Consider the following 27,645-nt stretch of genomic DNA (forward strand, 5'->3'; position numbering starts at 1 on the left):
AGGACAAATGCGTGGGATTCTGAGTTTCATATACATGGGCATGGAATACAAATCTTGTACAAGATATTGGTAAAGCGACAATTAACAGCACTGTGTGCATTTCTGAGCACCTCATTTTAGGAAAGATATTGGAGCCCTAGAAAAAGTGCAATGTTGATTCATTAGGATGATGCCAGGGATGAGACTCTTGAAAAACTAGAGCTCTATTCACTGCAGCCGAGAAGGTTCAGGGAGCATTAATAGAAATGTTCAAAATTAGAGAAAGTAGCGAAAAAATATTTCCATTGGTCAGTGAATTAGTAAGAAAAAGACACACAAAATTAGTACTAGATATACAGAAATAAACCTTTACAGATCACTGGTTAGACCTCAGCTAGACTATTGTTTCCAATTCTGGGCACCACACTTTAGAAAGGATGTCAAGGCCTTGGAGAGGGTACGATGGAGATTTACCAGAATTGTACCAGGGATGAGGGAATTCAGTTATGTGGAGAGACTGGAGAAGCTGGGATTGTTCTCCTTAGAACAAAGATGGTTAAGGGGAGATTTAATAGGGGTGTTCAAAATTATGAAGGGTTTTGATAAACTCCAACTGTTTCCATTGGCAGGAGGGTCAGTAACTAGAGGACACTGATTTAGCATAATTGGCAAAAAAAGCGAGGGGGGAGATGAGGAGAAATTTTTTTACTCAGCAAGTTACGATGATGTGGAATGCACTGCCTGAAAGGGTGGCGGAAGCAGATTCAATAGTAACTTTCAAAAGGGAACTGGGTATGTACTTAAAAAAGAAACATTTGCAGGGCTATGGGGAAAATGCAGGTGAGTGGGACTCATTAGATAGCTCTTTCAATGATGGGCCGAATGGCCGCCTTGTGTGCTGTATGATTCTACAATTCCACACAGGTGCTGAAAACTGTTCCCGTTTTCAGGCGGAGTGGACTTTTTCTTCCAGTAGACGGTACGATGCCCAACTGGCCTTAAGAAAATGGAGCTGGAATAGAAAACCTAGCACAAACAGAACAAGAAAAATCACAGCAGAGAAAACTGCAGCAATTGGACTCCATGATTAATTCTGCCTGGGGCCCCAAAGATATAATTTCACATCTTGGAGGTTACTAAATACCTAACATTGTGCTGTGATATTTCAGTGTTAAGTCTGGAAACAATAAGTACAAAAGCCTGGGATGTACCAGTGGACATTGGTAGCAGTAGCCTTTTTTTCTGCTGGCTTTACCTGATGTGAATTAAATCAATTTTTTCCCTGACACACATACTGCTGCAGCTGTATGTCCTAATCCAGGGGTATCAAACCTGGATCCTTCTTCGTCTGTAGGAAACAGGGCCACGCTGGGCTGTACCATGATGAGTGATTGCTAACCATCAGTGAGAGATGACAGCATTGTACACAAAAATAAATACCGCCAGCTAAAAGGGCCCCAACAGTCAAATGTACTGATTACACTTGATTTTTTTTGAAGCAATTGCTAGAGTTTTTCCCAACAAAGGACACCCCATAGCATGTAGCCATGTCGAATACATTTTTTTTTTTAAAACTGTTGGTGACGAGGGCCTGACCTTTGCTCTTTGAAAATCCCACGTGGGACGGTTGGAACAATCTGAATGTTTGTAACACCCATCACCACCTTTGCGAGGGCAATTAGGGATGGGCAATAAATGCTGGCCTTGCTAGTGATGTCCATATACCTAGAATGAATAAAAGAAAACACAGAAGAGCATCTGAGAACACGTTACAAGAAGTGGAGATGCCGGTGATGGACTGGCTCACTCACCTGACGAAGGTGACTCGCTCACCTGACGAAGGAGAAAGCCTCCGAAAGCTTGTGATTTTCAAATGAAACAGTTGGACAATAACCTGGTGTTGTAAGATTACTTACGTTACAAGAAGGAGGAGGTGGAGGAGACAAGAAAAATTAAAGTGGGGAAATGGAGCAAGGTAGCAGGATAAGGTGGTTTTGAGGCAGAGTTTGAAGTGAAGGGGGTTAGTGATTGAAAGATTGGTCTCCATGCTGGAGCAGGTGAAGTGGGTATGGAGGAATAATCCAGTGTCAGAGGATCAGAGGGAACATACTGAAACGTATGGGTAGGGCAGTAGATGTGTCATTCCGGAAAATATTTAATTTAATAGACCATGGATAAAACTGACAGTAAACAGGCCTCTTCCACCAACATCCATGGAGGTATTTATTGCTTCCAGACTTACAACACTGAAATACCAGCACAATGGCTAGCAATAGTTTTTAGTGAACTCCAATATAAGAAACTATAACTCAGTTTTGAGAAGTATTTTTACAGCTGAAACGTCAACTGTCTCATGTTTTCTCGACAGATGGTGCCTGACCTGCTGAGCAATCTCAGCGTTTTCTGCTTTCGTTTCAGATATCCAGCATCCGCAGTATTTTGCTTTTTGTTTATATGAAAATATGGGCCAGGTTTTGCTGACAAAATAACGGTGTTATTTACACGCAAATGATACAGCAACATCAAGCGAGGGGCAGATGTGCAGTTAAACTCAAATATCCAAAAGTTGCTGTCCGAGTTGCGCCGTTCCTCCGTTAGATTCACGGAAACCGTATCTCGCCGTTTGCCTCACCACTGACAGGCATTGAATGGCGTGAAGTTGCTGTATTTGCGCGGTAGATACGAACTAAACTCGCCACAGAAAGTTAAGGCTTGTCCATTTCAGTTTAATACCCTTTTAACTACGTGATGTGTTAATTACTGTCAGTCAACCTCTCTGGCACTGAAAATTAACCAATACAAGTGTGAAGATTCATTCCTTCAGGTTTTAATTATTGTTGGAGGTTTTAAAAATGTAAAATGTAAAATTAAGTTTTTTTTATTTTTCCTTTCTTTCTCTTTTTTTTCCTCTCTTAATCCAATCTTTCTTTCCCTCGCTATTTCTCTTTTTGTACCTGATTTGGCATTGAATTCGCCCACTCTAATTTATAGTTCCTTCTCAGCCCTTGTGCCGTTAATTTCACAATCCTTCAGTCTGATCGGCTAAGGAGATACACAGTTGCTTGCCCTGTTCACTCAGGTCCCTGATGCCCGGTTTCCCTCGCTGCGATGTTATCAGCTTGCGCTTTCAGCAAATTGCCACGCAAAAAATTTAAAAGCTTAAACGCGCACGAACAAATCTAACTAACGGCAGACGCTGTTACATGCCCTACTACAGCAAATTACGTTCCAATGTCTGTGACTGCACTGTGTAGAATCCCTCATCAATTCCAGTCTCAGCTGTGATTTTTCTTATTGCATTTGTGCTAGGTGTTCCATTCCAGCTCAGATTTTCTCATGTGGAGAATTAATTATACTTTGTCTACCGATAGAAAAGTTCTACTCTAACATGAAAACATAGGGAACTATCTTCTCCTCTGCAGGAACTAAAAGGCATAATTTTCCTCACTGACTACGAACAGGGGCTTGGGGAAAACTGACTTCGTGCTTACTCTCTAAATTTTTTTTGCTCTTCTTTCATCACCACAGACTGGCCCAAATTAAAGCAGGTTATCAAAGCCTGTGTGGCACTAAGACAATAACAGCATAAGCGATAGGAGCAGGAGTAGGCCATTCGGCCCCTCGAGCCTGCTCTGCCATTTAATGAGATCATGGCTGATCTGATTTTTACCTCAACTCCACTTTCCTGACTTTTCCCCATTTCCTTTGACTCCCTTGCTGATCAAAAATTTGTCTAACTCAGCCTTCAACTCAGTATTAAATGACTCAGCCTCCACAGCTTTTTGGGGTAAAGAATTCCAAAGATTTACGACCCTCTGGGGGAAGAAATTCCTCCTCATTTCCATCTTAAACGGGCGACCCCTTATTCTGAGACTATGTAGCACCTTATCGAATGCCTTTTGGATTAATATTTGTTCTTATTTCTACCTGCACCATTTAGAACAGTTATGCTGCAAGAAAGAAAGACTTGCATTTGTTTAATGCCTTTCATGACCTCAGGATGTCCCAAAGCGCTTTATAACCAATTATGGACTTTTGAAGTGTAGTCATTACTGTTGTAATGTAGGGAAACGTGGCAGCCAATTTGCACACAGTAAGCTGCTACAAAAGGCAATGTGATAATGAACAGATAATCTGTTTTTTTTTATAAAAGTAGTGTTGGTTGAGGGATAAATATTGGCCAGAACACCAGGGAGAACTCCCCTGCTCTTTTTCGAATAGTGCCATGGGATCTTTATGTCCGCCCAAGAGGGCAGACAGAGCCTCGGTTTAGCGTCTCATCTGAAAGACAGCACCTCCGACAGTGCAGCACTCACTCAGTACTGCACAGGGACCATCAGCCTAGATTTTGTGCTCAAGTGTCTGGAATCGGACTTGAACCCACAATCTTGTAACTCAAGAGGCGAGAATGCTACCCACTGATCCACAACCGACACCTTGAGTAGAACAACAAGATAGACTTTGGACAAGTGAATCAACATTAAAACAGTAACATTACAGTCGCACCTGGTGAATGACACTTGATCCATTTCAAGTTCCGATGCATGGTCAGTCGAAGCACATGCAGTGGAGCTCAGTTCTGGACGAAACCAGAATTTGTACCTTGTGGCTAACTATCCCCAACCATGCACTCAATCTCGTGTCTTGTACCAGGCGCAGCTGTTTTACTGGAGCTGACTAGGTGAAAACTCACACAAACCTATATTATTTGGAGGGCATGAGAGGAAGTGAAACAAGGGTATTGATTCCAGAGATGTATACAAATACGGTTATACCGGCAGTCTGGTGCCAGCTTTACGTCTACACTATGGCAATTTGATAATATAACAGCAGTATTACTTTCCATTTCATGTCCATTTCTATTAGTTTTCCAAAAGTGAAGAGCAGAAAAGGGCTGCAAGTACAATGTCCCATCCTCACAAGCCCCTCAATCCAAATGATAGCATATAAAGCAAAATACTGCAGACACTGGAAAACTGAAATAAAAACAGAAAAAGCTTGAAACACTCAGCAGGTCAGGCAGCATGTGAGACGAGGGGAAGATAGGGTCGATGACCTTTGGTCAGAACCCATGACAAAATAGATGCTGAGTGTTTGCAGCATTTTCTGTTTTTATTCTCAGCACATCGTGTTCACTTTAAATGATTCACCAACTTCACTCCCCTCTTGCATTTCTGTGGAGCAAGCTGAAACGCATCAATGTGGAAAAAGTATCCCACAGCAGTGGGCCACCACGCCATGATGCAACATCCTGCCTTTGCGGCTAGGAACAATCAACCCTCACATGTCCCAACACAACAGGTCTTTTTATATTCACCCGAATAACTGAGTATTGGGCACATGCTACAATCCTGAACGCAGTGATCCAAAGGAAAAACAGCAAAATACATCAAAAGACCAACTGGCCAACTTTTACCAACAGAACCCTTTGCAGGCTGAAGGATAAAAGGTTTTGTACAGAATAGCAGTGACTGATTGTCTAAAGGAGAAGAAAGTTTGCACAGGCTGTATAAGCAGCCTAATAAATGTAATTATTAGGGTTGCCTAATCCGGGAACACCTCGATTTTAAAATTCTGATCCTTGTTTTCAAATCCCTCCATGGCCTCGCCCCTCCTTATCACTGTGACCTCCTCCAGCCCCACAACCCTCCGAGATCTCTGCGCTCCTCCAGTTCTAGCCTCATGCATGCCCCCGATTTTAATCGCTCCATCATTGGCGGCCGTGCCTTCAGCCGCCTAGGCTCTGGAATTCCCTCCCTAAACCTCTCGCCTCTCTACCTTTCTTTCCTCCTTAAAATCTACCTCTTTGACCAAGATTTTGGTCACCTGTCCTAATATCTCATGTGGCTCAGTGTCAAATTTTGTCTGATAACACTCCTGTGAAGCGTCACTGCTGCACGCAGCCCTAGGGTTGCCAAACCTCCCGGATTGTCCGGCAGTCTCCCGGAATCGAGGATTGATCCCCTGGGCGCTGCTGCTGGTGACCCGGGAGAAAATGCGGAAGTAGAGTTTGCGCGCGCGTGACAGCTTCAAGTTCAGGCGCCAAACCCTTCCTGCCTCCCCAGTGTCATGAACTCAGGAAAGGCTGTAGACAGCGGTGTCCAGCAGTTAACACTGGACAAAGTGCATGGGCGGCACCAGTGGGAGTGCCAAGTTTGTATCAAGTCCAAAACCGGACAAGAGGTGAAATGGATTCATAACATATATGTTAAGCCACAAATAAATTTTAAATCAGAGCCACCTTCAAACTATATTTCTTAACAAAGATGTGTTGTACAAAAAGGATACAAAAAACACACACATAACCATTGGACTGCACTACTCTATTTCATTGTCCAATTAAAGCAATTTTGATAAACCAGGAGTCTTCAAGTATTTGTTTAGCTTAAGCAAACTTCATTTGAAATAAAATTTAATCAAAATGACACCACTGTATTTCAATAACTGTATAAATATCCATGATGTGGATACCCTAACCACGTCAAAGAGGCCATCCCCTATGGACAGGCCCTGCGAATACACAGGGTCTGCTCAGACGAGGAGGAACGCGATGGACACCTACAGACGCTGAAAGACGCCCTCGTAAGAACGGGATATGATGCTCGACTCATCGATCGACAGTTCCGACGGGCCACAGCAAAAAATCGCATAGACCTCCTCAGAAGACTAACACGGGACGCAACCAACAGAGTACCCTTCGTCGTCCATTACTTCCCCGGAGCGGAGAAACTACGCCATGTTCTCCGCAGCCTTCATCATGTCATCAATGACGACAAACACCTCGCTATGGCCATCCCCACACCTCCACTACTCGCCTTTAAACAGCCACCCAACCTCAAACAGACTATCGTTCACAGCAAATTACCCAGCTTTCAGGAGAACAGCGTCCACGACACCACACAACCCTGCCACGGTAACCTCTGCAAGACATGCCAGATCATCGATACAGATACCACCATCACACGAGAGGACACCACCCACCAGGTGCATGGTTCATACTCCTGTGACTCGGCCAACGTTGTCTACCTCATACGTTGCAGGAAAGGATGCCCCAGAGCATGGTACATTGGCGAGACCATGCAGACACTGCGACAACGGATGAACGGACACTGCGCAACAATCGCCAGACAGGAGGGTTCCCTCCCAGTCGGGGAACACTTCAGCAGTCAGGGACATGCAGTCAGGGACATTCAGCCACCGACCTTCGGGTAAGCGTACTCCAAGGCGGCCTTCGAGACACACGACAACGCAAAATCGTCAAGCAGAAATTGATAGCCAAGTTCCGCACCCATGAGGACGGCCTCAACCGGGATCTTGGGTTCATGTCACGCTACACGTAAGCCCACCAGCGAACAAAAGCTATCTGTTTTTAATATAACGGGTCATTTGCTGGCTTTCTCTGCCTTCAAGATGTTTCTGCCTCTCTTTTTTTTTCCTGTTTGTTTTTTTTGTTGAATGTATATTCGGGGGTTCTGGAGGTAACACCTCTCTGTCTGAACACGGTGATTGCCTTGGCAACGGGCAGTTGCAAAGGCTGTCTGTAAATCACCATGTATTGTTCTGTGATTTATAAATGCGTAGGCTTCGAGGAGTTCCTGACATTTACCTGAGGAAGGAGGAAGCCTCCAAAAGCTTGTAGATTTCAAATAAAATCGTTGGACTATAACTTGGTGTTGTAAAATTGTTTACAAATGTATAAATATCAACATACAAAAATAAATCAAAGCACATAGGAGATAAAACTGGACAAATAATGATTTTTTTTTGCTAAGTAAACTGCTATGAAATCAAGTACAAGCTCAGATCCTCTGAATTTAAGTAAAATTCACTTGGACTGACGCAACTTAAGAACAAGCCCAAAAATGTGATGTGCCTTGCAAATCTTGCCTTTGCAATAGATGAAATGGTTACAAAAAAAGAGTCCACTTTTACACAGAATGGGTATTCTTTAACTATACTTGTATTTTTTTCTAAAAATGCTGTTATGCGCAAAGACACTCAACTACAGGGACTCCAACCTTCATAAGGTAAATGCAAAACGTTTATAAACTGCAGGCAGATGTCAGACGCCACCGATCAAACGAGGAGTACATTCAACCAGAGTTGGCAACCCTTGGAACCCAGGAGAAAAATTATGGGGAATTAGCAGTAGAGTTGGCAACCCCTAGCTCTCACTCGCTCGCTCGCCTGCCTACTCCCAGTAATGCTCTTTCAGTGGAAGTGATAGCATAGCAACCATCGGCAGGCTGAGTCAGAAACATGCAGCACACGCCGGCCACGGACCAATCACAAGTGCATTTGGCGGGAGATTGACTGTGGAGTGGGGAGCACGGGAACTGCGAGTTACAATAATCCCAGGGACTGCTAGTCCACAGATGCTGTTCCATGCTGCACTCAACAGGAGGGTCTGCAACAAAGAGGGGGGGGGGGGGGGGGGAGAAAGAGAGGCTGCTCTTCAATTATTTGTTCAAAGGGTGTTGTAGCCTTTTTCTAAAATCAGGACTTGTTTGTATTTTTTTTTTGAGTTCAGGTAATTAAGTAAGTCACGCAGAATCCATGATGCTTAGATTCTAAATAGCCTGTGGATGCAGCAAGCTCAAGGAACTGATTAGTCATTCACCTAATCATGCTATCTTATGTAAACAGAACAACAAAACTAATGAGTCATATCTGTGATCAGATAAACACCCTACATGAAACGTGAAACTAAATAAATTGTAGATGGCCCAATAGTTTGGACCTCGTCTTTTCACCTAGATTCCATTCCAAGATGTTTTCTTAATGGTGGTTTGAAGGGGCTGAAATAAAATGAGTTTGGCTAGTCTTCAGCACAAAATTGACAATATTTCAGTAGAAATCGGCAACTTCCACAAGGATAGTTAGCATGTGAAACTAACGGTGAAAAGATTAACTGCTCATGTAATACTTAACAGACAGCACATATCAATTAGCAAATCAGCATCACAATTGTAATGCGTGATACTTTACCTGGGTGTGTTTAGCTGTCCACATTGCGCAAGAAAAAGTTTAAAGTTAAATTTTGGTAAAAAGGTGAGTGGCGATAGCCCTGATAAATCTAAACAACTACACGTGCAGGCTGACCCAAAAAACAGAAGCAACATCTGAACAGTATTATAATCAACAATAGTAGACAAGATATTAACATACATGTGGATAAGGAAGATCATTGAGCCCATCATAATCATCACACTACCGTACCCAATATGAGCTACTTGTCTTATGGTTATGGTTTGATTTTAAGTGGTGATCCAGATGTACCTTTTATCTTTAACCTCTTTGTCGCCTCCTTTCAAGGCTGAAAAGGCCAAGTTTTGACAGCATTTCCTCATAACTCATTTGTTGGTTTACAACCACAAGCTCCAGCCTCCAACCAATTCTGTACTTCTAAACTAAAGCTGGCATTAAACATGGCACCAAACTTTATGCAAGCCATTTCACCTGAACATGCATCTGTATTTTAGAAGAAAAGCTGACCTCCCTGTCTCAATCATTAATTAAATTTGCCGATCACACTAAGTAGGGGGAAGTGTGCACTTGGAGTAAGCAGCCAAGAGTTTACAAAGGCAGTGTGACAGGGTTTACACCTGGTCTGATCAGTGGCAAATGAAGGTCATTACAGATAAATTCTTCATATTGGAAGTAATGGAAGACATATGTACTTCAAGGATACAATTAAAATTGCCTGGGGAAAATTTGAAGAGTCCCAAGAATTAACCTGTTGACGCCATGCCATGACAGTAATAAACAAAATTAACAGAATGTTGGGTATTATTGCCAAATCAGTTGAGTTTAAATTCCTAGAAGTCACGCTCAAGCCATAATAGTGTCCCGCTCAAGTCACGCCTGGGGAACTGGATACAGTTCTGGTCAAGGTGACATAAGAGGGCATCCAAGCCCTGGAGACAACGCAGAGGAAACGATGGGGCTGATCTCCAGTCTCAAAGGGAAGAGCTATGAGGAATGACTTCAGCTAAGATTTTTCATCCTCAGAAAGGGTTGTCTCAGAGGAGACATTATAGAGGTATACAAGATTCTTAATAGGATAGGGAAAGTAGAACAGAGATAGCAGGACATGAGGGCACTTCGCCACAGCTACAAAGGACAAGTTGGAACTTATGTCAGTAAGCATTTCTTTACACAGGTGATCAACAGCTGGAACAAGTGTCTGGAAAAGTGGTTCAGGCCAGGGCACTGGATTAATTTAAGAAACAGCTAGATGCTAAAATGGGAAGACTGTAGGCTTGGTCAACTGGAAGGATGAGATCAAATGGACTAAGAGGCTTTCCTCGCCTGAAGATATCCTGTGACCCGTACAACTTCTATCTCACGCTTGAAGCAAGGAAGGGTACCATCAGGTGATTTGGGATTCCGGACGCAGTTTACAAAAAAGCAAGTTGTAACTTAAATGTACATCTTAACTTTAATCATTCCTTCTCAAGTTTATGCGGCTTTGGAGAGAAGCAGCATCAACATTTCTCTCAGCCATTAGGTGGTTTATTTTGAAATTATTAAAAAAATATACTGATCTAAAAGCCTCAGTTTAAAAATAAATGAAACGCAGTTCTGAAGAGTAATCTGATGAGTCCAGTTATTAACATTCTTTATTATTTACTCAGAACACGTACAGACCTGTTATGAGTGGCAACGCATTACGAGCCTTCTCAGCAGTCAAGTTTGCTCCAAAGGGTGGTCGACAGGTTTCAACAAAACAAATTGATGCAAATATGAATTCAAGTTCTTTCATAATCTATTACTGCAAAAAACGGAGTACAGAAACAAGCAAAAGGAAAACTTGGATCCTTTCACAGACGTTTTATGTACAGCGTGAATTTAATCGTGTTTAAACAGTGTCTCCAACTACCAGTACAAGGAGCCGCGAAGCACTTATCCGACATCTTACTCATTTTGCACAGGTAACCCTTTTAAAAATATATATTTATGTTTGATTTGACTTGACTGCATTATCCGGATAGAATAATGCAGTAAACCAGTCACTCAACTGTGTCTGGATCAGAGTGTTATATATATGTTTAATACAATGTGGATGGCATTAGAAATTAACATTTAGAAAAGTCAAACAGTAGCATGTTGGTATTTCACCAAGTATGACTCTTAACTATATCTAGTTTCCAGTAACAACATAGATAGGGTTAATAACATATATCACATTCCTACAATCTCACATTGTTAACGCCACAGGGTTAAATACCTCAATGGATGAGGATGCTATCTGTTTGTTAAGTTTATTCTAACATCTGCTAAGGGATGGTTTGTTAAAGCTGCCTGCTGGGCAACCCATTGGTGAGCACACAGCAAGCTACGGCAAAGAGCAGTAGAGAGCAGTAGAGCGCAGTCTCTCGTCATCAATTCCGACTTTTCTGGGCAAGCTGAAATGCAGAGGTTGTACCCTTCCCCAAAACAAGGGAGGGAACAGCAGAAAATGTCAGCCAGTGGCCTTCTCATGCACTTTCAAAATTTGTCAGCTGTGTAATGTAGAGATACCAGAAACCTCAGGCTAAGTACAGGTGTGTGACCCCAAGCTATACTTCCTTCCCCACATCCATTCCATGACTAAGGCTACAATCCTCCTCCAGCCCTACAACCCTCCAAGATCTCTGCACTCCTCCAATTCTGGCCTCTTGCCCCGATTTTCTTCGTTTCACCACTGGCGGCCGGGCCTACAGCTGCCTAGGCCCGAAGCTCTGGAATACCCTCCCTAAACCTCTCCGCTTCTCTACCTCTTCCTCCTCCTTTAAGACGCTCCTTAAAACCTAACTCTTTGACCAAACTTTTGGTTACATGTCCTAATATCTCTTTATGGCTCGGTATCAAATTTTGTTTGATAATCACTCCTGTGAAGCACCTTGGGATGTTTTATTACATTAAAGGTGCTATGCAAATGCAAGTTGTTGTTGTTTATAACATCGGCCTGCATCTGCTCCCCTCTACCGTCAAAAGTCTATTCAGGACCTATTTCACATTGAGTCTTGACTTCACTTCACTCTTCTTGCTGGCCTCTACCCTCCATGAAATTACAACTCATCCAGAATGCCATAGTCCACGTCCATACCCGTACAAAGTCCCACCTTCTACCCTTCCCCTCCCACGGCCTTGCCAAGTATCACTGGCACCCTGCACCCAACAAATTAATGCCAGGATCCTCATACCCAATTTCATATTTTGTGACAGCCTCATTCCACTCGACCTGTACAATCTCTGAGCCACATATCTCCCACTGAACACGCTCCATGACGATGCCAAGTAATCTGTGCCCCGATCCATCCTCCCCACCATCAGCAGTCACTCTTTATCCTGCTACGCCTTAGAGAGGGTGCAGAAGAGATTTACTAGAATGATTCCAGGGATGAGGGACTTTAGTTACGTGGATAGACTGGAAAAGCTGGGGTTGTTCTCCTTGGAATAGAGACGGTAGTGAGGAGATTTGATAGAGGTATTCAAAATCATGAAGGGTCTAGAGAGAATAGGTAGAGAGAAACTGTTCCCATTGGCAGAAGGGTCAAGAACCAGAGGGCATAGATTTAAAGTGCTTGGCAAAAGAACCAAAGGTGACATGAGGAAAAACATTTTTTTTTTAAAAACACAGCAAGTGGTTAGGATCTGGAATGCACTGCCCGAGGGTGTGGTGGAGGCAGATTCAATCATGGCCTTCAAAAGGGAACTGGATAAGTACTTGAAAAGGAAAAAATTTGCAGGGCTATGGGGATAGGGCGAGGGAGTGGGACTAGCTGGATTGCTCTTGCATAGAGCCGGCACGGGCTCGATGGGTCGAATGGCTTCCTACCGTGCTATAACCTTTCTATGATTCTATGATACTCTCTCTGGAACTCCCTCCAGCTTGTTATCTCCCTCCCCACTTTCTAAACCTTCCTGGCCGACCATGCGTTCTGCCCCTCTCTTTTTGTTGGCTACTCTCCACCTGCAAAGTACTTTGAGATGTCTCCCTTACGTGAGGATGGCTGTAGAAATGTACGTTGTAAACATGGGGTCAACTTCCACATGTACGCCAACCACATCTAACTCAGCACTAACTCTCCGCTGCCTCTTGTGCCGTCAATCCTGGACGAGCAGCAATTTCCTCCAGTTAAACATTTGGAAGACCAACGCCTTCGGTCCCTGCCGCAAATTTTTCACCTTTGCCACCGATTCCATGCCCCTCCCTGTCCAATATAACTTTGGTGTCCTATTTGAGCCTGAGCTGAGCTTCTGAGCCCATATCCTCACCATCACAAAGACTACATCATCTACCTCCAACTCTAACATCGCCCACCACTGCCCACCTGCTGCTGAAACCCTCATCCATGCCTTTTGTCACCTACTGACTTGACTATTCCGATGTTCTTCGAGCCAATCTCCCATTCTCCACCCTTTGGAAACTTCAGCTCCTCCAAAACTCTGCTGCCTGTATTCAATTGCATACCTACTCCTGCTCACCTACATTGGCTCCCGGTCCCCCAAAGCCTCAAATTTAAAATTCTGATCCTCATGTCTAAATCCTCACATGGCCTTGCCCAGCCCTAACTCTAACTTCCTCTAGCTCGACAACCCCCCCCCCCCCCCCACCCTGAACTCCCTGAATCTGGTCTTGTTCACCCCACCATTCGTTTGGCCCCACCATAATGGCTGTGCCTCTTGCCATCCAGACCCCACACTCTGGAATTCCCTGCCTAAATCTCTCTCCTCCGATAAAGACCTCCTTAAACCCCACCACTTTGACCAAGCTTTTGGTCACTCCTCCTAATATCTCTTAGTTTAGCTCAGCATATTTTTGATTATGCCTCTGTGAACTTCTTTGGGGTGTTTCTCTACATTAAAGGCATTATATTAATGCAAGTTCTTGTTGTTATAAAACTGTGCTTTCTTGTTAGTGTGTAAGTGGTAATTATGATAATGTGGTTGTATGATCCATTCGTGCTTTGTAATCAGGTGCTGGTCAACTAATGCAAATCAGGGAAAGCTGATCTAGTTCCTGGGTTGTCACTTACCTATAATTGCACCATGCACTCTAGCTTCACTGCAACATATTCCTTTAGTGAGCACGAGTTGGGTAAAAAGTACAAGTTATGACTCCCAAAATTTATAGTTACAGTCACAACACTAACTACCTAAATATTTCTGTTCATTTATCCCCTTTAATTTCACTTACTGAACTTATGCTAACACTGGTCACTGGAATTAAAGGTGATAGTGAACTGATAATTGAGAACTTTGGAGTACATGACTTGTTTCTTGTTTATACTCAACATCTGATGGTAGGCCCTAAGTTCTGGAATTCACTCCCCAAACCGCTCCACCTTTAAGATGCTTATAAACGACCCCCTTGACCAAACTTTTGGTCACCTGTCCTAATGCCTTCTTGTTTGGCGGGGCTGTCAATTTTTGTCAGATTACTGTGAAGCACCTTGAGACGCTTCACTACGTTAAAGGCGCTATATAGATACAAGTTGTTGTTGTCGTCTCCTGCCACTCACCTTTTCATAGATTCACGGGAGGTCACTTTAACTTTTAATGGAAAAGAAAATCGGGTAAGGTGTAAAACGGGTTGCTGTTTCGTTATCACCAATTTTTCACCTGGTCATAAAATTATCCCCATAGAAATTTCAGGACAGAAGGATTCAGCCAACCATGCCTACGCTGGCACTAGCTTTGTGTCAGAGTGATCTACTCTATTTCCCTGTTCTTTTTCTTATATCCCTTAATTTTCTTCTTTAAAGTGCCTATCAAATTCCCTCTAGCTTCCTCAGTTGCTTAAAGTGCCAGTGAGATTTGTTGACCAGCTGGTGCATTCAACAAGACACAGGCCCCTTTAACAGCTGGGCAGCTGTGAAATGTTTCACCAACTTTTATATGAGAAGTTACCATTAAAAGTGGTTAAAGAAAGTACACATTAAATCCTAGTTGGCCGTTTAAGTTCAATGCAATGAACTTGTTACAGTGAACAAATTTGACGTCCCAACAAATGCTTCTAATAACAAATTTACAATGTGTGTGCTAAGTAGTAAATGTAGTACGGATGCTGTTTTGAAAAACGCCCCAATTCCCTCCTCGGTAATCATCCACTGAAAGAATTACGGGGTACAGAACCAAGGCAGGTAGATGGAGTTAAGATATAGATCAGCCACGATTTAACTGAATGGCAGAACAGGCTGAATGGTCTACTTCTGTTCCTATGAAAACCAATGTCAAAGTCAAATGCTCTGGGTTTGATGCTGATCTAAACTAGACCTTTCAGAGAACCACAACAACCAAGAAAACTTTAAATTCAGATTATAATCTTGCTTCAGAATAAACTTTATCTATAGCCAAAGGGGAAACTGGGCTGCCAATTCCTAATGATCATCTAACTTCCCACCACAATTATTGATGGGGATGAGCAAACTATTAAGTAATGGCTAATGTGAAACTTAATGTGAATGCAGACAGGTTTCCTATTGAACTGACTTTTAAGCTACTGAAGGTTTTCAGCAGTGCATCAATTTGCAACATCTTCACAAGTATAATTTAAAATACCACAAAAGAACTTGAGTGGAAATAGCACATAAGACCGAACACCTTCTCAACCCACAAAAGTCACCGTGATAGTTCATGCACTTTGCTAGGTATTCTTTTGTGGCAAAATTAGTGTACGTTACTGGCAAGGAGGAAATGAAATAGTGCTGTTGGGGAAGGTTTAAACTAGAGTGGCAGGGGGATGGGAACCTGAGCGGGGAGTCAGAAGGGAATAAAGTTGAGAGCAGCAAGAGAGGGGAAGACCCAGGGGAAATCTACAATACAAATAGTACAAACAGTTGTTCAAGAACAAGTGAAAGGGAAAAGCATAGAGCAGCGGAAAGAAAGTGTACTTTAGGCACTTTAGGCAAGACAGATAAAATGAAAACTAGAAGGCGTAAGGCGATTAACCCAGCATCAAAGCTGTGGCAGGGGGTTGGGAACCTGAGCAGGGAGACAGAGCAAAGCGTATCAGGAAGGGACAGAAGGTATGGAGTAAAAGGTAAAGTGTTAAAAAAGGAAAAAGCAGGAATTAAGTGTCACAAAACATATTTGAAAGTTCTTTATCTGAATGCACGTAGCATTCGTAACAAAATGGACGAGTTAACGGCACAAATAACGACGTATGGGTATGATCCTGTGGCCATTACAGAAACATGGCTGCAGAGTGACAACGACTGGGAATTAAATATGCCAGGGTATTTAACAATCAGGAAGGACAGGCAGGAAGGAAGGGGAGGTGGGGTGGCTATGTTAATAAGGGAAGGAATCACTGTAATACAGAGAAAAGATATTGGGACAAAGGATCAGGATAATGAAACAGTTTGGGTAGAGATAAGGAATAATAAGGGGAAAAAAACACTCGTGGGCGTAGTATATAGGCCTCCTAATAGTTGCAACTCTGCTGGAAGAAGTATTAATCAGGAAATAGTCGGGGCATGTAATAAGGGAACAGCTATAATTATGGGGGATTTTAACTATCATATTAACTGGACAAATCAAATTGGGCAGGGTAGCCTTGAGGAAGAGTTTATTGAGTGTATTAGGGTTGGATTTCTTGAGCAGTATGTAACTGAACCTACAAGGGGGCAAGCAACCTTGGACCTGGTCCTGTGTAATGAGCCAGGATTAATTAATAATGTCCTAGTTAAGGATCCCCTTGGAATGAGTGACCATAACATGGTTACATTCCATATCCAATTAGAGGGTGAGAAGGTTGGTTCTCAAACAAGCGTACTGAGCTTGAATAAAGGAGACTATGATGGTATGAGAGCGGAATTGAGGATGTGAAAGGTGCCAAATAAATGCAAGTCTTTCTTTCTTGCTGCAACTGAGCTCAGCTGTTGTGCCATTTCCACATAGTTACCTTATTTATAGTCAGCTGCCTTTTGCTAACAACTGTGGTTTAACACCACAGTGGATAATTTACCAGAATTATAACTCAGGGGTTCTTTTCGAATCAAGCCCAGTGTTATATTTTTTTCATGGTTTGATGTCAAGAGCTGAGAGATTCTGAAAGCCTGAACTCTCCCCATCAAAATAAAATACAGACGACTATCTTCACATGCACTTGCCAAGAGAATGCAGAGCTGCAATCAATGCCGTGCCGAACAGGGTTGTTTTACTTTGGGCCGCTGCTTGCTCCTGAGCCGGTCAGCGGCAACATTGCTGCGCACTGCAGGTCAGAGAGAGAGACCAGAGCCAACATTCTCAGAAACTGAGCACGTTCTAGTTACTTGCAACTACAAGGACCACAAATCGATGGCTATTTTGGGGAAGATTAAAAAAAAGTTACTATGAAGACATTTCTGCGGAATTTGTAAGTCAGCCAGCACGGCTTTTATGAATATTATGGTGATTTGTAGCAAATGGTGGGGTCATGGGAAGGATATACCGTGAAAACTTTCTTCCATTAAAAGACATTTATACCCACTGTGGTGAAATTAGCTTAAGCATCATCACTATAATGAGACTGTCTGTAGTCTTATGTCCCTTTTATACTACAGAGTTGCCTCCCTTGGCAAAAGACTCAGAGGCAACTCTTTCCTTTAAATAGCCCCCTTGCTCTTGCCATTGGTGGCAATGAAGCTCGGTTGGAGCAAGGATTTCACCGCATGCCTCTAACCAAAAGTGCCAGAAACAGCAAATATAAACAACTTGTACCGGAAGAATTTGGCTCTGGCTCACCAATTCAGGTCTGGCGATGGAAAGGATGAACTGTCAGCATGCCAACATAAAAGGACTTAGCTACCATTGCATTCTTTAAGCAGCAATCCGGCCAATTACCGCCCCATCAGTCTACTCTCAATCATCAGCAAAGTGATGAAGGTGTCGTCGACAGTGCTATCAAGCGGCACTTACTCACCAATAACCTGCTCACCGATGCTCAGTTTGGGTTCCGCCAGGACCACTCGGCTCCAGACCTCATTACAGCCTTGGTCCAAACATGGACAAAAGAGCTGAATTCCAGAGGTGAGAGTGACTGCCCTTGACATCAAGGCAGCATTTGACCGAGTGTGGCACCAAGGAGCCCTAGTAAAACTGAAGTCAATGGGAATCAGGGGGAAAACTCTCCAGTGGCTGGAGTCATACCTAGCACAAAGGAAGATGGTAGCGGTTGTTGGAGGCCAATCATCTCAGCCCCAGGGCATTGCTGCAGGAGTTCCTCAGGGCAGTGGCCTAGGCCCAACCATCTTCAGCTGCTTCATCAATGACCTTCCCTCCATCATAAGGTCAGAAATGGGGATGTTCGCTGATGACTGCACAGTGTTCAGTTCCATTCGCAACCCCTCAAATAATGAAGCAGTCCGAGCCCGCATGCAGCAAGACCTGGACAACATCCAGGCTTGGGCTCATAAGTGGCAAGTAACATTCGCGCCAGAAAGTGCCAGGCAATGACCATCTCCAACAAGAGAGAGTCTAGCCACCTCCCCTTGACATTCAACGGCATTACCATCGCCGAATCCCCCACCATCAACATCCTGGGGGTCACCATTGACCAGAAACTTAACTGGACCAGCCATATAAATACTGTGGCTACGAGAGCAGGTCAGAGGCTGGGTATTCTGCGGCGAGTGACTCACCTCCTGACTCCCCAAAGCCTTTCCACCATCTACAAGGCACAAGTCAGGAGTGTGATGGAATAATCTCCACTTGCCTGGATGAGTGCAGCTCCAACAACACTCAAGAAGCTCGACACCATTCAAGATAAAGCAGCCCGCTTGATTGGCACCCCATCCACCACCCTAAACATTCACTCCCTTCACCACCGGCGCACTGTGGCTGCAGTGTGCACCATCCACAGGATGCACTGCAGCAACTCGCCAAGGCTTCTTCGACAGCACCTCCCAAACCCGCGACCTCTACCACCTAGAAGGACAAGAGCAGCAGGCGCATGGGAACAACACCACCTGCACGTTCCCCTCCAAGTCACACACCATCCCGACTTGGAAATATATCGCCGTTCCTTCATCGTCGCTGGGTCAAGATCCAGGAATCCCCTTCCTAACAGCACTGTGGGAGAACCGTCACCACACAGACTGCAGCGGTTCAAGAAGGCGGCTCACCACCACCTTCTCAAGGGCAATTAGGGATGGGCAATAAATGCTGGCCTCGCCAGCGACGCCCACATCCCGTGAACGAATAAAAAAAAAGTACTAAGTCTCATTCTTCAACCAATAGCTTTTGTCTTCTACACTAACAGCCTCACCTTCTGTGAGATAGTTATCAAACTGTGCAGCAATAATCATTACAGAATTCTGAAGAAAAAATTTTTTAAAAACAGACGCAGAAACATAGGCAGCCAGGTTTCTTTAAAACTGAAAGGGCAGTCAGGTGCAGCAAAGGACTGCAAGAAGTTGAGAATACAGGAGTGTAGTTAGGAGGTTTTTTTTTTAAGTCTATGGGGTCCTGGGCATTATTAATAGAGGCATAGAGTACAACAGCAAGGAAGTTATGCTAAACCTTTATAAAACATTGGTTGGGCCTCAGCTGGAGTATTGTGTCCAATTCTGGGCACCGCACTTTAGGAAGGATGTCAAGACCTTAAGAGAGGGTGCAGAAGAGAATTGATGGAATGCTAGCAGGGTCGAGGGACTTTAGATATGTGGAAAGACTGGAGGAGCTGGGATTGTTCTCCTTAGAGCGGAGAAGGTTGAGAGGAGATTTGATAGAGGCGTTCAAAATCATGAAGGGTTTTGATAGAGTAAATATGGAGAAATTGTTTCCAATGGCAGAAAGGTCAGTAACCAGAGGACACAGATTTAAGGTGATCGGCAAAAGAACCAGAGGCAACACGAGGTAACTTTTTTTTTACGCCGAGAGTTGTTATGATCTGGAATGCACTGCCTGAAAGGGCGATGGAAGCAGATTCAATACTTACTTTCAAAAGGCAATTGGATAAATACTTGAAGGGAAAAAATTTACAGGGCTACGGGGAAAAAGTAAGGGATTGGGACTAATTGGATAGCCCTTTCAAAAAGCCGGCACAGGCACAATGCTTACCTGAGGCACAATATTCCAGGTGAGGCCGAAGTAATGGCAGCATAGACCTTCCAAAGCTATTCTTACTGGCATAGAGGAAATTAAATCAAAAGGGACCAACCAGCCTCATTATTTGGGGCATTCCTTAACTAATAGTTTTTTGTAACTAAGCAGTATTTTTCTCCCCAGAACAGGATTTAGAAATTATACAAATCAATCTTAGCTGCATCCCGGTTTTGGCTGCACACATTCTACTCACTCTGACAAGCCGAGAAGATAGTGTGTTCTCTTTGGATTTCTCGACTGAAGTTTCTGCAGGTAGATTTGTTATCCTGCGCTACTGCATGACGGGGCCATTTACATCCAACCTGATGGATCACTCGCAGACGGACTTACAGAGGGCACTTTTAACCTAACCCGCCCGTCGGGAAACTGACTGGATCGGGTGCAATGCTGGTTTTACATCCCGCTTGATTTTACTCTCCACTGAAGTCAGAGTGTAAAACCAGCATTCCACCCGATCCTGTGGTTTCTCGCTTGGCGAGTTAGGTTAAAAGTGCCCTCATTGTATCTTGGAGGTTAGGGTCACACTGTTTCTGTGTCTTGAACAGTCCTCTCTCTTAGGGTCTGATGTCTGATAACTTATCCCCTCACCCATCGCCTTCTGCCCAGAAATGTCTCCAATCCCATTCTCTCGCTGTTTTGGAGCAGCTTGTGCCTTTCTTCAGTCTCCTCCCTTAATTCCTTTCTCCTCCCAAGGCTGTGGCTTTGTTGCATCATCCTGTTTTAAACCCAGCTCCTTCAATGCATGTCTGGTCCTAGCCAAAACTTGCTATTTTTTTGTTAAATGTAAGAGGGATGGGGGCTCCACTCCTTTTCTTCTGCAAGTTGGAATGACAAACAATCCTTTCCATTCCCCTCCTTCTTCCCACATGCTGCCCTCCACCCTCTGAGCACTTGGCTGCTTTATTCTATATATTTCATTTGCCCTCAACTGTTTGCCGGAGACCTCAGTTCTTTTGGCTCTTGAAACCTCATGCTTCATTTCCTTGAATTGGGTAAAAATGTAAAGAACTTGGCTTTGAATTGCCTGCGTATTTGTGACCAGGGGCACGCACAATCGGGGCGCAAAGCAATTACGCGGCCTAAAAGATCTTGGAATTATGGCCATAAGTGAGTTAAGTGTGCAAGTGCAATATGCCCTAATCGCCCTGATCTTTTACAATCGTCCATCGATCCTTCCACCCGAACACTTCTCCGCTCACAATACTGGCCCCGCCCCCAAGTAACAGAGCCTCGTACGTGAGTTTCCTGCAATTGCGTTTGCTCAGAGGCTCCCTTCAAATTCCGACCAGATTTTCAGGCACAGAAGGAAATGAAATAATTGTTCAGGTGTTTTATTGCAATTTTTCGAGCGTTTCAGTTTTTACTTTATCTTCACTGCAACCCGCACTGTATTTTCTTATTCTTTCAATGCGTTTTTATGTAATCAGTACAAGTCACATTAAAAGCTGAAAAGCTTCCCAGATTGCAAGTTCTTAAACATGGTGTGACTACTGTGCCTGAATGATGGTTAAAATTTAAATTTTCATACTTGAAGAATTATATGGTGAGAGTTCAGTGCTTTCCTTGGGCCTTGATTTTTTTTCCACTGATTGACACTCATTTTTACATTTAAGCACGTGCTAATGAGATTGGCAGGAAATTTGAGCGTAACTTGACATCGGCAGACTGGGCGCAAGAATGGGCATAACTTCGGGTGCAACTTCTGGTTTGCAGCCCCGCATGAAACTCTAGGCCCAAGTATTTTTCTTTAGAAACATTCTCTTCATTATTTCCTCTTAAAAGTCAAAAGGATACCAGTAACTCTAATTACGTTTAACACACCCCAATACAATTTACTTGCATTACTGTACCCCAAGTAACCACCAGGGTCAAACTGCTGAAACATCTTTTGTCCGTCCTACTGTAGCCTCTGTCTGCACCCTGCTGTTAGTCTATGTGATACCTTTTCTATTGTCGCTGTTTTTGGAATATTTGTACAGAAACTGAGTACTGAGATCATCAGCGACACTGGCTTGGATGTGTTACTGAGCCTAACAGTGCACGAGAAAGGAAGAAAGAAAGCTTTGCATTTATAAAGCGCCTTTCAAGACCTTAGGACATCCCAAAGCGCTCTACAGCCAATGAAGTACTTTTGAAGTGTAGTCACTGAAGTAATGTAGGAAATGCGGCAGCCAATTTGTGGACAGCAATGAGATAATAACCAGATAATCTGTTTTAATTATGTTAGTTGAGGGATAAATATTGGCCAGGACTCTCCCAAATATTGGGAGAACTCTCAAAATAGCTCTATGGGATCTTTTACATCCACCTGAGAGGGCAGATGGGGCCTCGGTTTAACGTCTCATCCAAAAGACTGCACCTCTGACAGTGCAGCACTTCCTCAGTACTGCACTGAGGTGTCAGCCTAAATTTTGTGCTCAAGTCTCTGCAGTGGTACTTGAACCCACAACCTTCTGACTCAGAGGCGAGAGTGCCACCCACTGAGCCATGGCTGTTAAACTGTTAGAGAGTTAAATTAACCACTGGAAAGACAAGAAATTTGAATGGTCCTGGGTAATTGATTGAACTTTTATTGTTGGTTCACTTCCTTCACACTGCTGCACTCAATTACTTCAAGGTTATAAGCCTCTGATGGTGTCAAATATTACATTTAAACAGAAATGGACAATGTAAAAACATTAAACTGAAAAGGGAAGAGCAAGAGTGATCCCAGATGCTTTGATGCACTTCCCAGGAGATGGTCATGGAAACTGGAGAGAGCTGAGAGCAGGTCACCTCCCTATCCAATTGGTAGCAGTGGTCTTGGCATGGAGTGGCCACAGACAGAGGAAGATACATTGATCATAACATTCTTTATTCCAGATATTTATTAAGAATGTTCAGTAACAAACATTTTTGAAAACTGCAAGTGTAAATAAATACACAGCAGCGCGGTCAACAGAGGGTCTAAACCGAAAAACATTCACCTGTCTTTTCTCTTTCCAGATGCTGAAGTACCTGCAGTGCATTTCACGTTTACATTTAAGGCATGAAGATTCTGCTTAAAATTTGTTTTACCCAGTCTGCCACGATTACTCTAACTCTTGCTCCTCTCCCCCTCAAGGATTTAGCGCGAAGAAATGAATGCAACGCACAATATAACTTCAAACCGTAGGTTGTGTTCAAGGGACAGTTGGATTACTGAAGTAGTTTACCCAATACTCTACTCCATCATCTTCTTCATAAGCTTTACGCTAAACAGTCTGGCGATCTGGATATTCTTCAAGATCAAGAAAACGAGGAGCTTTGTTTTCTACCTTAAAAACCTGATCGTTGCCGACTTGTTAATGACATTCACATTTCCATTTAAAATACTCAGTGATTCGGAGCTCCTGCCCTGGCAACTGACCTGGTTTGTGTGCCGTTACTCAGCTGTAGTTTTCTATCTGAACATGTACGCCAGCCTCCTCTTTCTCAGCCTGATCAGTCTGGACAGGTGCCTGAAAATCATGAAACCATTTGGAAACTCCATATTGCACGACACTAACTGCGCAAGGATATTCTCAGCAGGGGTGTGGCTCTTCATGTTAACTTTGGGGGTTCCGAACATGATTCTAACCAACAAACAGGCGACCCCAAGGAACGTGAAACACTGCGCCTCGCTTAAGAGTTCTCTGGGGAAGCACTGGCACCAGGCGGTGGTCTACATCGGCATTGGAATATTCTTTGCTGGATTTATGGTTCTAATTGTTTGCTACTTCTTCATAGCGAAGGAAATCCACAAATCTAATAAAAAATTCAAGTCTTCCATCAAGAAAAACAGTAAGACTAACCAAAACATAGCCTGTGTGGTCGCTGTATTTTTCATTTGCTTTGTGCCTTATCACCTTTGGAGAGCGCCATTCACAGTCAGTCAGATAGATTCGATATTCAACTGCACAGTTGAAAATATCTTGTTTCACGGGAAAGAAATCACACAATTCCTGGCCGCTTGCAATGGATGCCTCGACCCGATTATTTACTTCTTCATGTGCAAATCATTCCGTGAATTGTTACTGAAGAAGTTCAACATTAAAATGAAAATTGCTGGCCCACAGCTATCTCATAATTATGAAAGGTCCAATGTTCGGACATACTGTGAGAACACTATGTAAGCAGTTACTTGGAAGGAAACTTTCCTCCATCTGTAGCACGTGGTAGACCTGCTGCTCCAAGCACCTCTGGACCTCTATTCACGTGACCGTAGGAGGTTGGCTGTTCCCGGGTTCAACGCTGTTGTTCTCCAACCAAAGATGGCATGGGAATGCTATTAAAAAACAGGTTCCTTACAAGCGAAAGGACCCTACATAAACGTAACTAATAAAATTGTCTACTGATTCTATTTTGTGTCCCTCCCTCTTCCTATGCGGAAGTGCCTGGCCTGCACTTGACAATTCCCTACAGTACCACGAATGAAATCAGAGACTCTGTGTGGGGAATTTGCAGGCACATATCTGTGTCCCATCCACAGCTGCAGTATGTTTACAGATTTCCTGATGTTGACACTCCAACGCGAGATTGATTGTGATGTTAGGCTTCGACAAAACATTAGCATAATTGGATATATAATTGAAGAGGAAAAATTTGCAGGGCTATGGGGAAAGAGCAGGGGAGTTGGACTAATTGGATAGCTCGTTCAAGAGCCGGCACAGGCACGATGGACCGAATGGCCTCCTTCTGTGTGGTATGATTCCATAAAAGGCCACTGAAACATTCCTGTTGGCAGTACAGTAAACATCATAGTTTTTACAATCCTGTGCTATATGGACCTTCTGCCAATGAAATGAACATTGAAGCTCAACCAGAAGCATTTTGTGAGTTTCATGCAGTCCTTGCATGTGTGCTACATCTTCTCAATGTCTTATTGTAATGTATTATATATAATTCATTAAAATTCTCATATTGCTAAAAAGTGTCTGATGCAATTGAAATGATAATTAACTACTGAACGAATGGAATGTTTCTGTAATGTCACACAATTAAAAAAAAACAATTTCAAAAACACAAGTCAATTGCAAAAATGTTGCAAAATTATTCCTCGAACTGATACTGCAGTTGTAAGAATTTCACCCAGAATAACTACAACTGGCTTGTAATGAAAGAACTTGGATTTATATAGCGCCTTTCAAAACCTCAGGACGTCCCATAGCACTTTACAACCAATGAATTACTTTTGAAGTGTAGTTACTTTTGCAGTGTAGGAAATGCGGCAGCCAATTTGCAGACAGCAAGATCCCACAAACAGCAATCAGATAAATGATCAATTAAACTGTTGCAAGGTGTTGGTTATGGGATAAACAGGGCCAGGACAACTCCCCTGCTCTTCTTTGAATAGTGCCATTGGATCTTGAGACAACAGATGAAAACTCAGTTTAATGTCTCATCCAAAAGATGGCACCTTCGACAGTGCAGCGCGACCTTCCAACTCAAAGAGTGCTACCACTGAGCCAAAGCTGACATCTAAGCTCTCTTATCTACCAATTTTTCCTTTAAATTCGTACAGCTATGACAGGAGATGGGGGTACTTAAGATTAAAAATATTCTTCTCTCTCTGCCTGACAGTATTGTTTCCCTTTAATATTTGGTTGAAAGTGCTTCTTATAAGCTCTAAAAGCATGGTCAAAGAGGTAGGTTTTAACGAGGTCACCCATCTGAATATTTCCTTCTTTGGCTCAGTGTCAATTTTTGTCTGCTTGCGCTCCTGTGAAATGCCTTGGGACGTTATCCTATGTTAAAGGTGCTACATAAATGCAAGCTGTTGTTGCACCTAGCACCCTCCGTAAACTTGAGTTCATACAAAACTCTGCTGCCCATATCCTAACTCACACCAAGTCCCGTTCACCCATCACCCCTGTGCTCGCTGACCTACATTGGCTCCCGGTCCGGCAACATCTCGATTTTAAAATACTCATCCTTGTTTTCAAATCCCTCCATGGCCTCGCCCCTCCCTATCTCTGTAACATCCTTCAGCCTTACAACCATCTGCGCACCTCCAATTCTGGCTTCTGAGTCCGATGGGATGGGTTCAAGTCCCACTTCAGAAACTTGAGCGCAAAATCTAGGCTGGCACTCCAGTGCAGTACTGATAGTCGGAGGTGCCGTGTTACGGATGAGATGTTAAACCGAGGCCCCATCTGCCCTCTCGGGCGGACGTAAAACACCCCACAGCACTATTTCGAAGAAGAGCAATGGAGTTTTCCATGTTGTCCTGGCCAATATTTATCCTTCAACCAATATCACTAAAAAACAGATTTGTGGGACCTTTCGATGTGCAAATTGGCTGCCACGTTTCCTATATTACAACAGTGACTACACTTCAAGAGTACTTCATTGGCTGTAAAGCTGACAACAAAGTGTCAAAGCTGACAATGGTGTGGAAGAAGGTGGATGGACAGATGTAGGCGTAGAGAAGATATTTTCACTTGTGGGGGTGACCAAAACTAATGTTTCAACCAAAACATTAAGCAAAACAAAAATAAGAGAGTCACTAATAAATCCAATAAGGAATTTAGGAGAAACTTCTTTGCCCAGAGAGTGTTTAGAATGTGGAACTTGCTACCACAAGGAGTGATTGAGGCAGATAATATAGATGCATTTAAGGTGAAGCTAGATTAAGTACACAAGGGAGAAAGGAATAGAAGTTTATGCTGATAAGGTGAAATCAAGTAAGGTGGGAGGAGGTTCGTGTGGAGCATAAACACCGGCACAGACCAGTTGGGCTGAATGGCCTGTTAATTCTATGTAATCAGCTGTGAAAGTGCCAGAGGTACCTGAAGAGCAGCTACAAGTTGGAGCGGTGGAGGAGTGAACCAGGATGCACGGACAGCGCATCCCTCCCGTTTGTAAATGGGGAGGAGACGGGGGGGGGGGGGGTGTTTGGTAATGGTATCATTCTAATCTGGCAAATGCAAAGGCTGGTGAGATAGAAGGTGAGGACAAGGAGCATCTTGAAATGGTTATGAGAGGAAGTGTGTGTGTGTTGGGTGGGTGGGGGGGATGTGGGAGAGAGGAAGTGAGACCAGATCCATTCTTTCCCATAAATGCTGTTGCAGACAGGTGGCAATTATAATGTCACAGCAGCAATCAGGCGGGACGCAGGGCTGTTTGTCACAGGTAAGGGGACCCATCCATTCAATATGAAGACCAGTATCCCGTAGGTCTTTGATTGGCGGCTCTATTTGTGTGGGCAAACATAATATAATGAGACATGCGTTGTACGTATCCTGTGTTTTGGTGCAACGTCAAAGGATTTTGGATGATACAGCTGAGGCTGACCTTCTGCGTCAGTCTGAAGCCAGCAGGAATAGGGACAAGCCAAAGACTGCATTATAACAAACTGTGTTTCAAGGTTCCGATTAATACGGAGGCTTACTGCAGGGGAAGTGGCTTTGTTGTTTCCGATATTATGAGAATACTAAAGCTTTAATTATTATAAACCCACTGTTTTCACTTAATACTGATCATTTATCTGTTAAATAAATCTGATTAGTTGTATAGAGCCAACGCCATGATCTGGTGGAATTCTTTCATCTACTGAATGTAAGGAAATCATGAAGGGTATGTGGTACATTC

General features: G+C 43.4%; 2 protein-coding genes across 7 annotated transcripts in view; one reads left to right on the plus strand and one right to left on the minus strand.

Moving 5' to 3' along the window:
• The window catches only part of LOC137331279 (mediator of RNA polymerase II transcription subunit 12-like protein), a 482,895-nt gene that overhangs the window by 194,581 nt on the left and 260,669 nt on the right, over window positions 1–27,645 (minus strand). The gene's annotated exons all lie outside the window — the stretch shown is intronic.
• Window positions 23,050–24,878, plus strand: LOC137331006 (G-protein coupled receptor 87-like). The gene has a single exon (XM_067994597.1). It carries the CDS (start codon window positions 23,175–23,177, stop codon window positions 24,186–24,188), a length of 1,014 nt encoding a protein of 337 aa, XP_067850698.1. The 5' UTR covers window positions 23,050–23,174; the 3' UTR covers window positions 24,189–24,878.

The sequence above is a fragment of the Heptranchias perlo genome, chromosome 13 (assembly GCF_035084215.1).
Source record: "Heptranchias perlo isolate sHepPer1 chromosome 13, sHepPer1.hap1, whole genome shotgun sequence".
Lineage (NCBI taxonomy): Eukaryota > Metazoa > Chordata > Chondrichthyes > Hexanchiformes > Hexanchidae > Heptranchias > Heptranchias perlo.

Excerpts from the sequence above, each read along its gene's own strand:
- LOC137331006 (XM_067994597.1), top strand. The coding sequence starts at position 23,175 with ATGAATGCAACGCACAATATAACTTCAAACCGTAGGTTGTGTTCAAGG.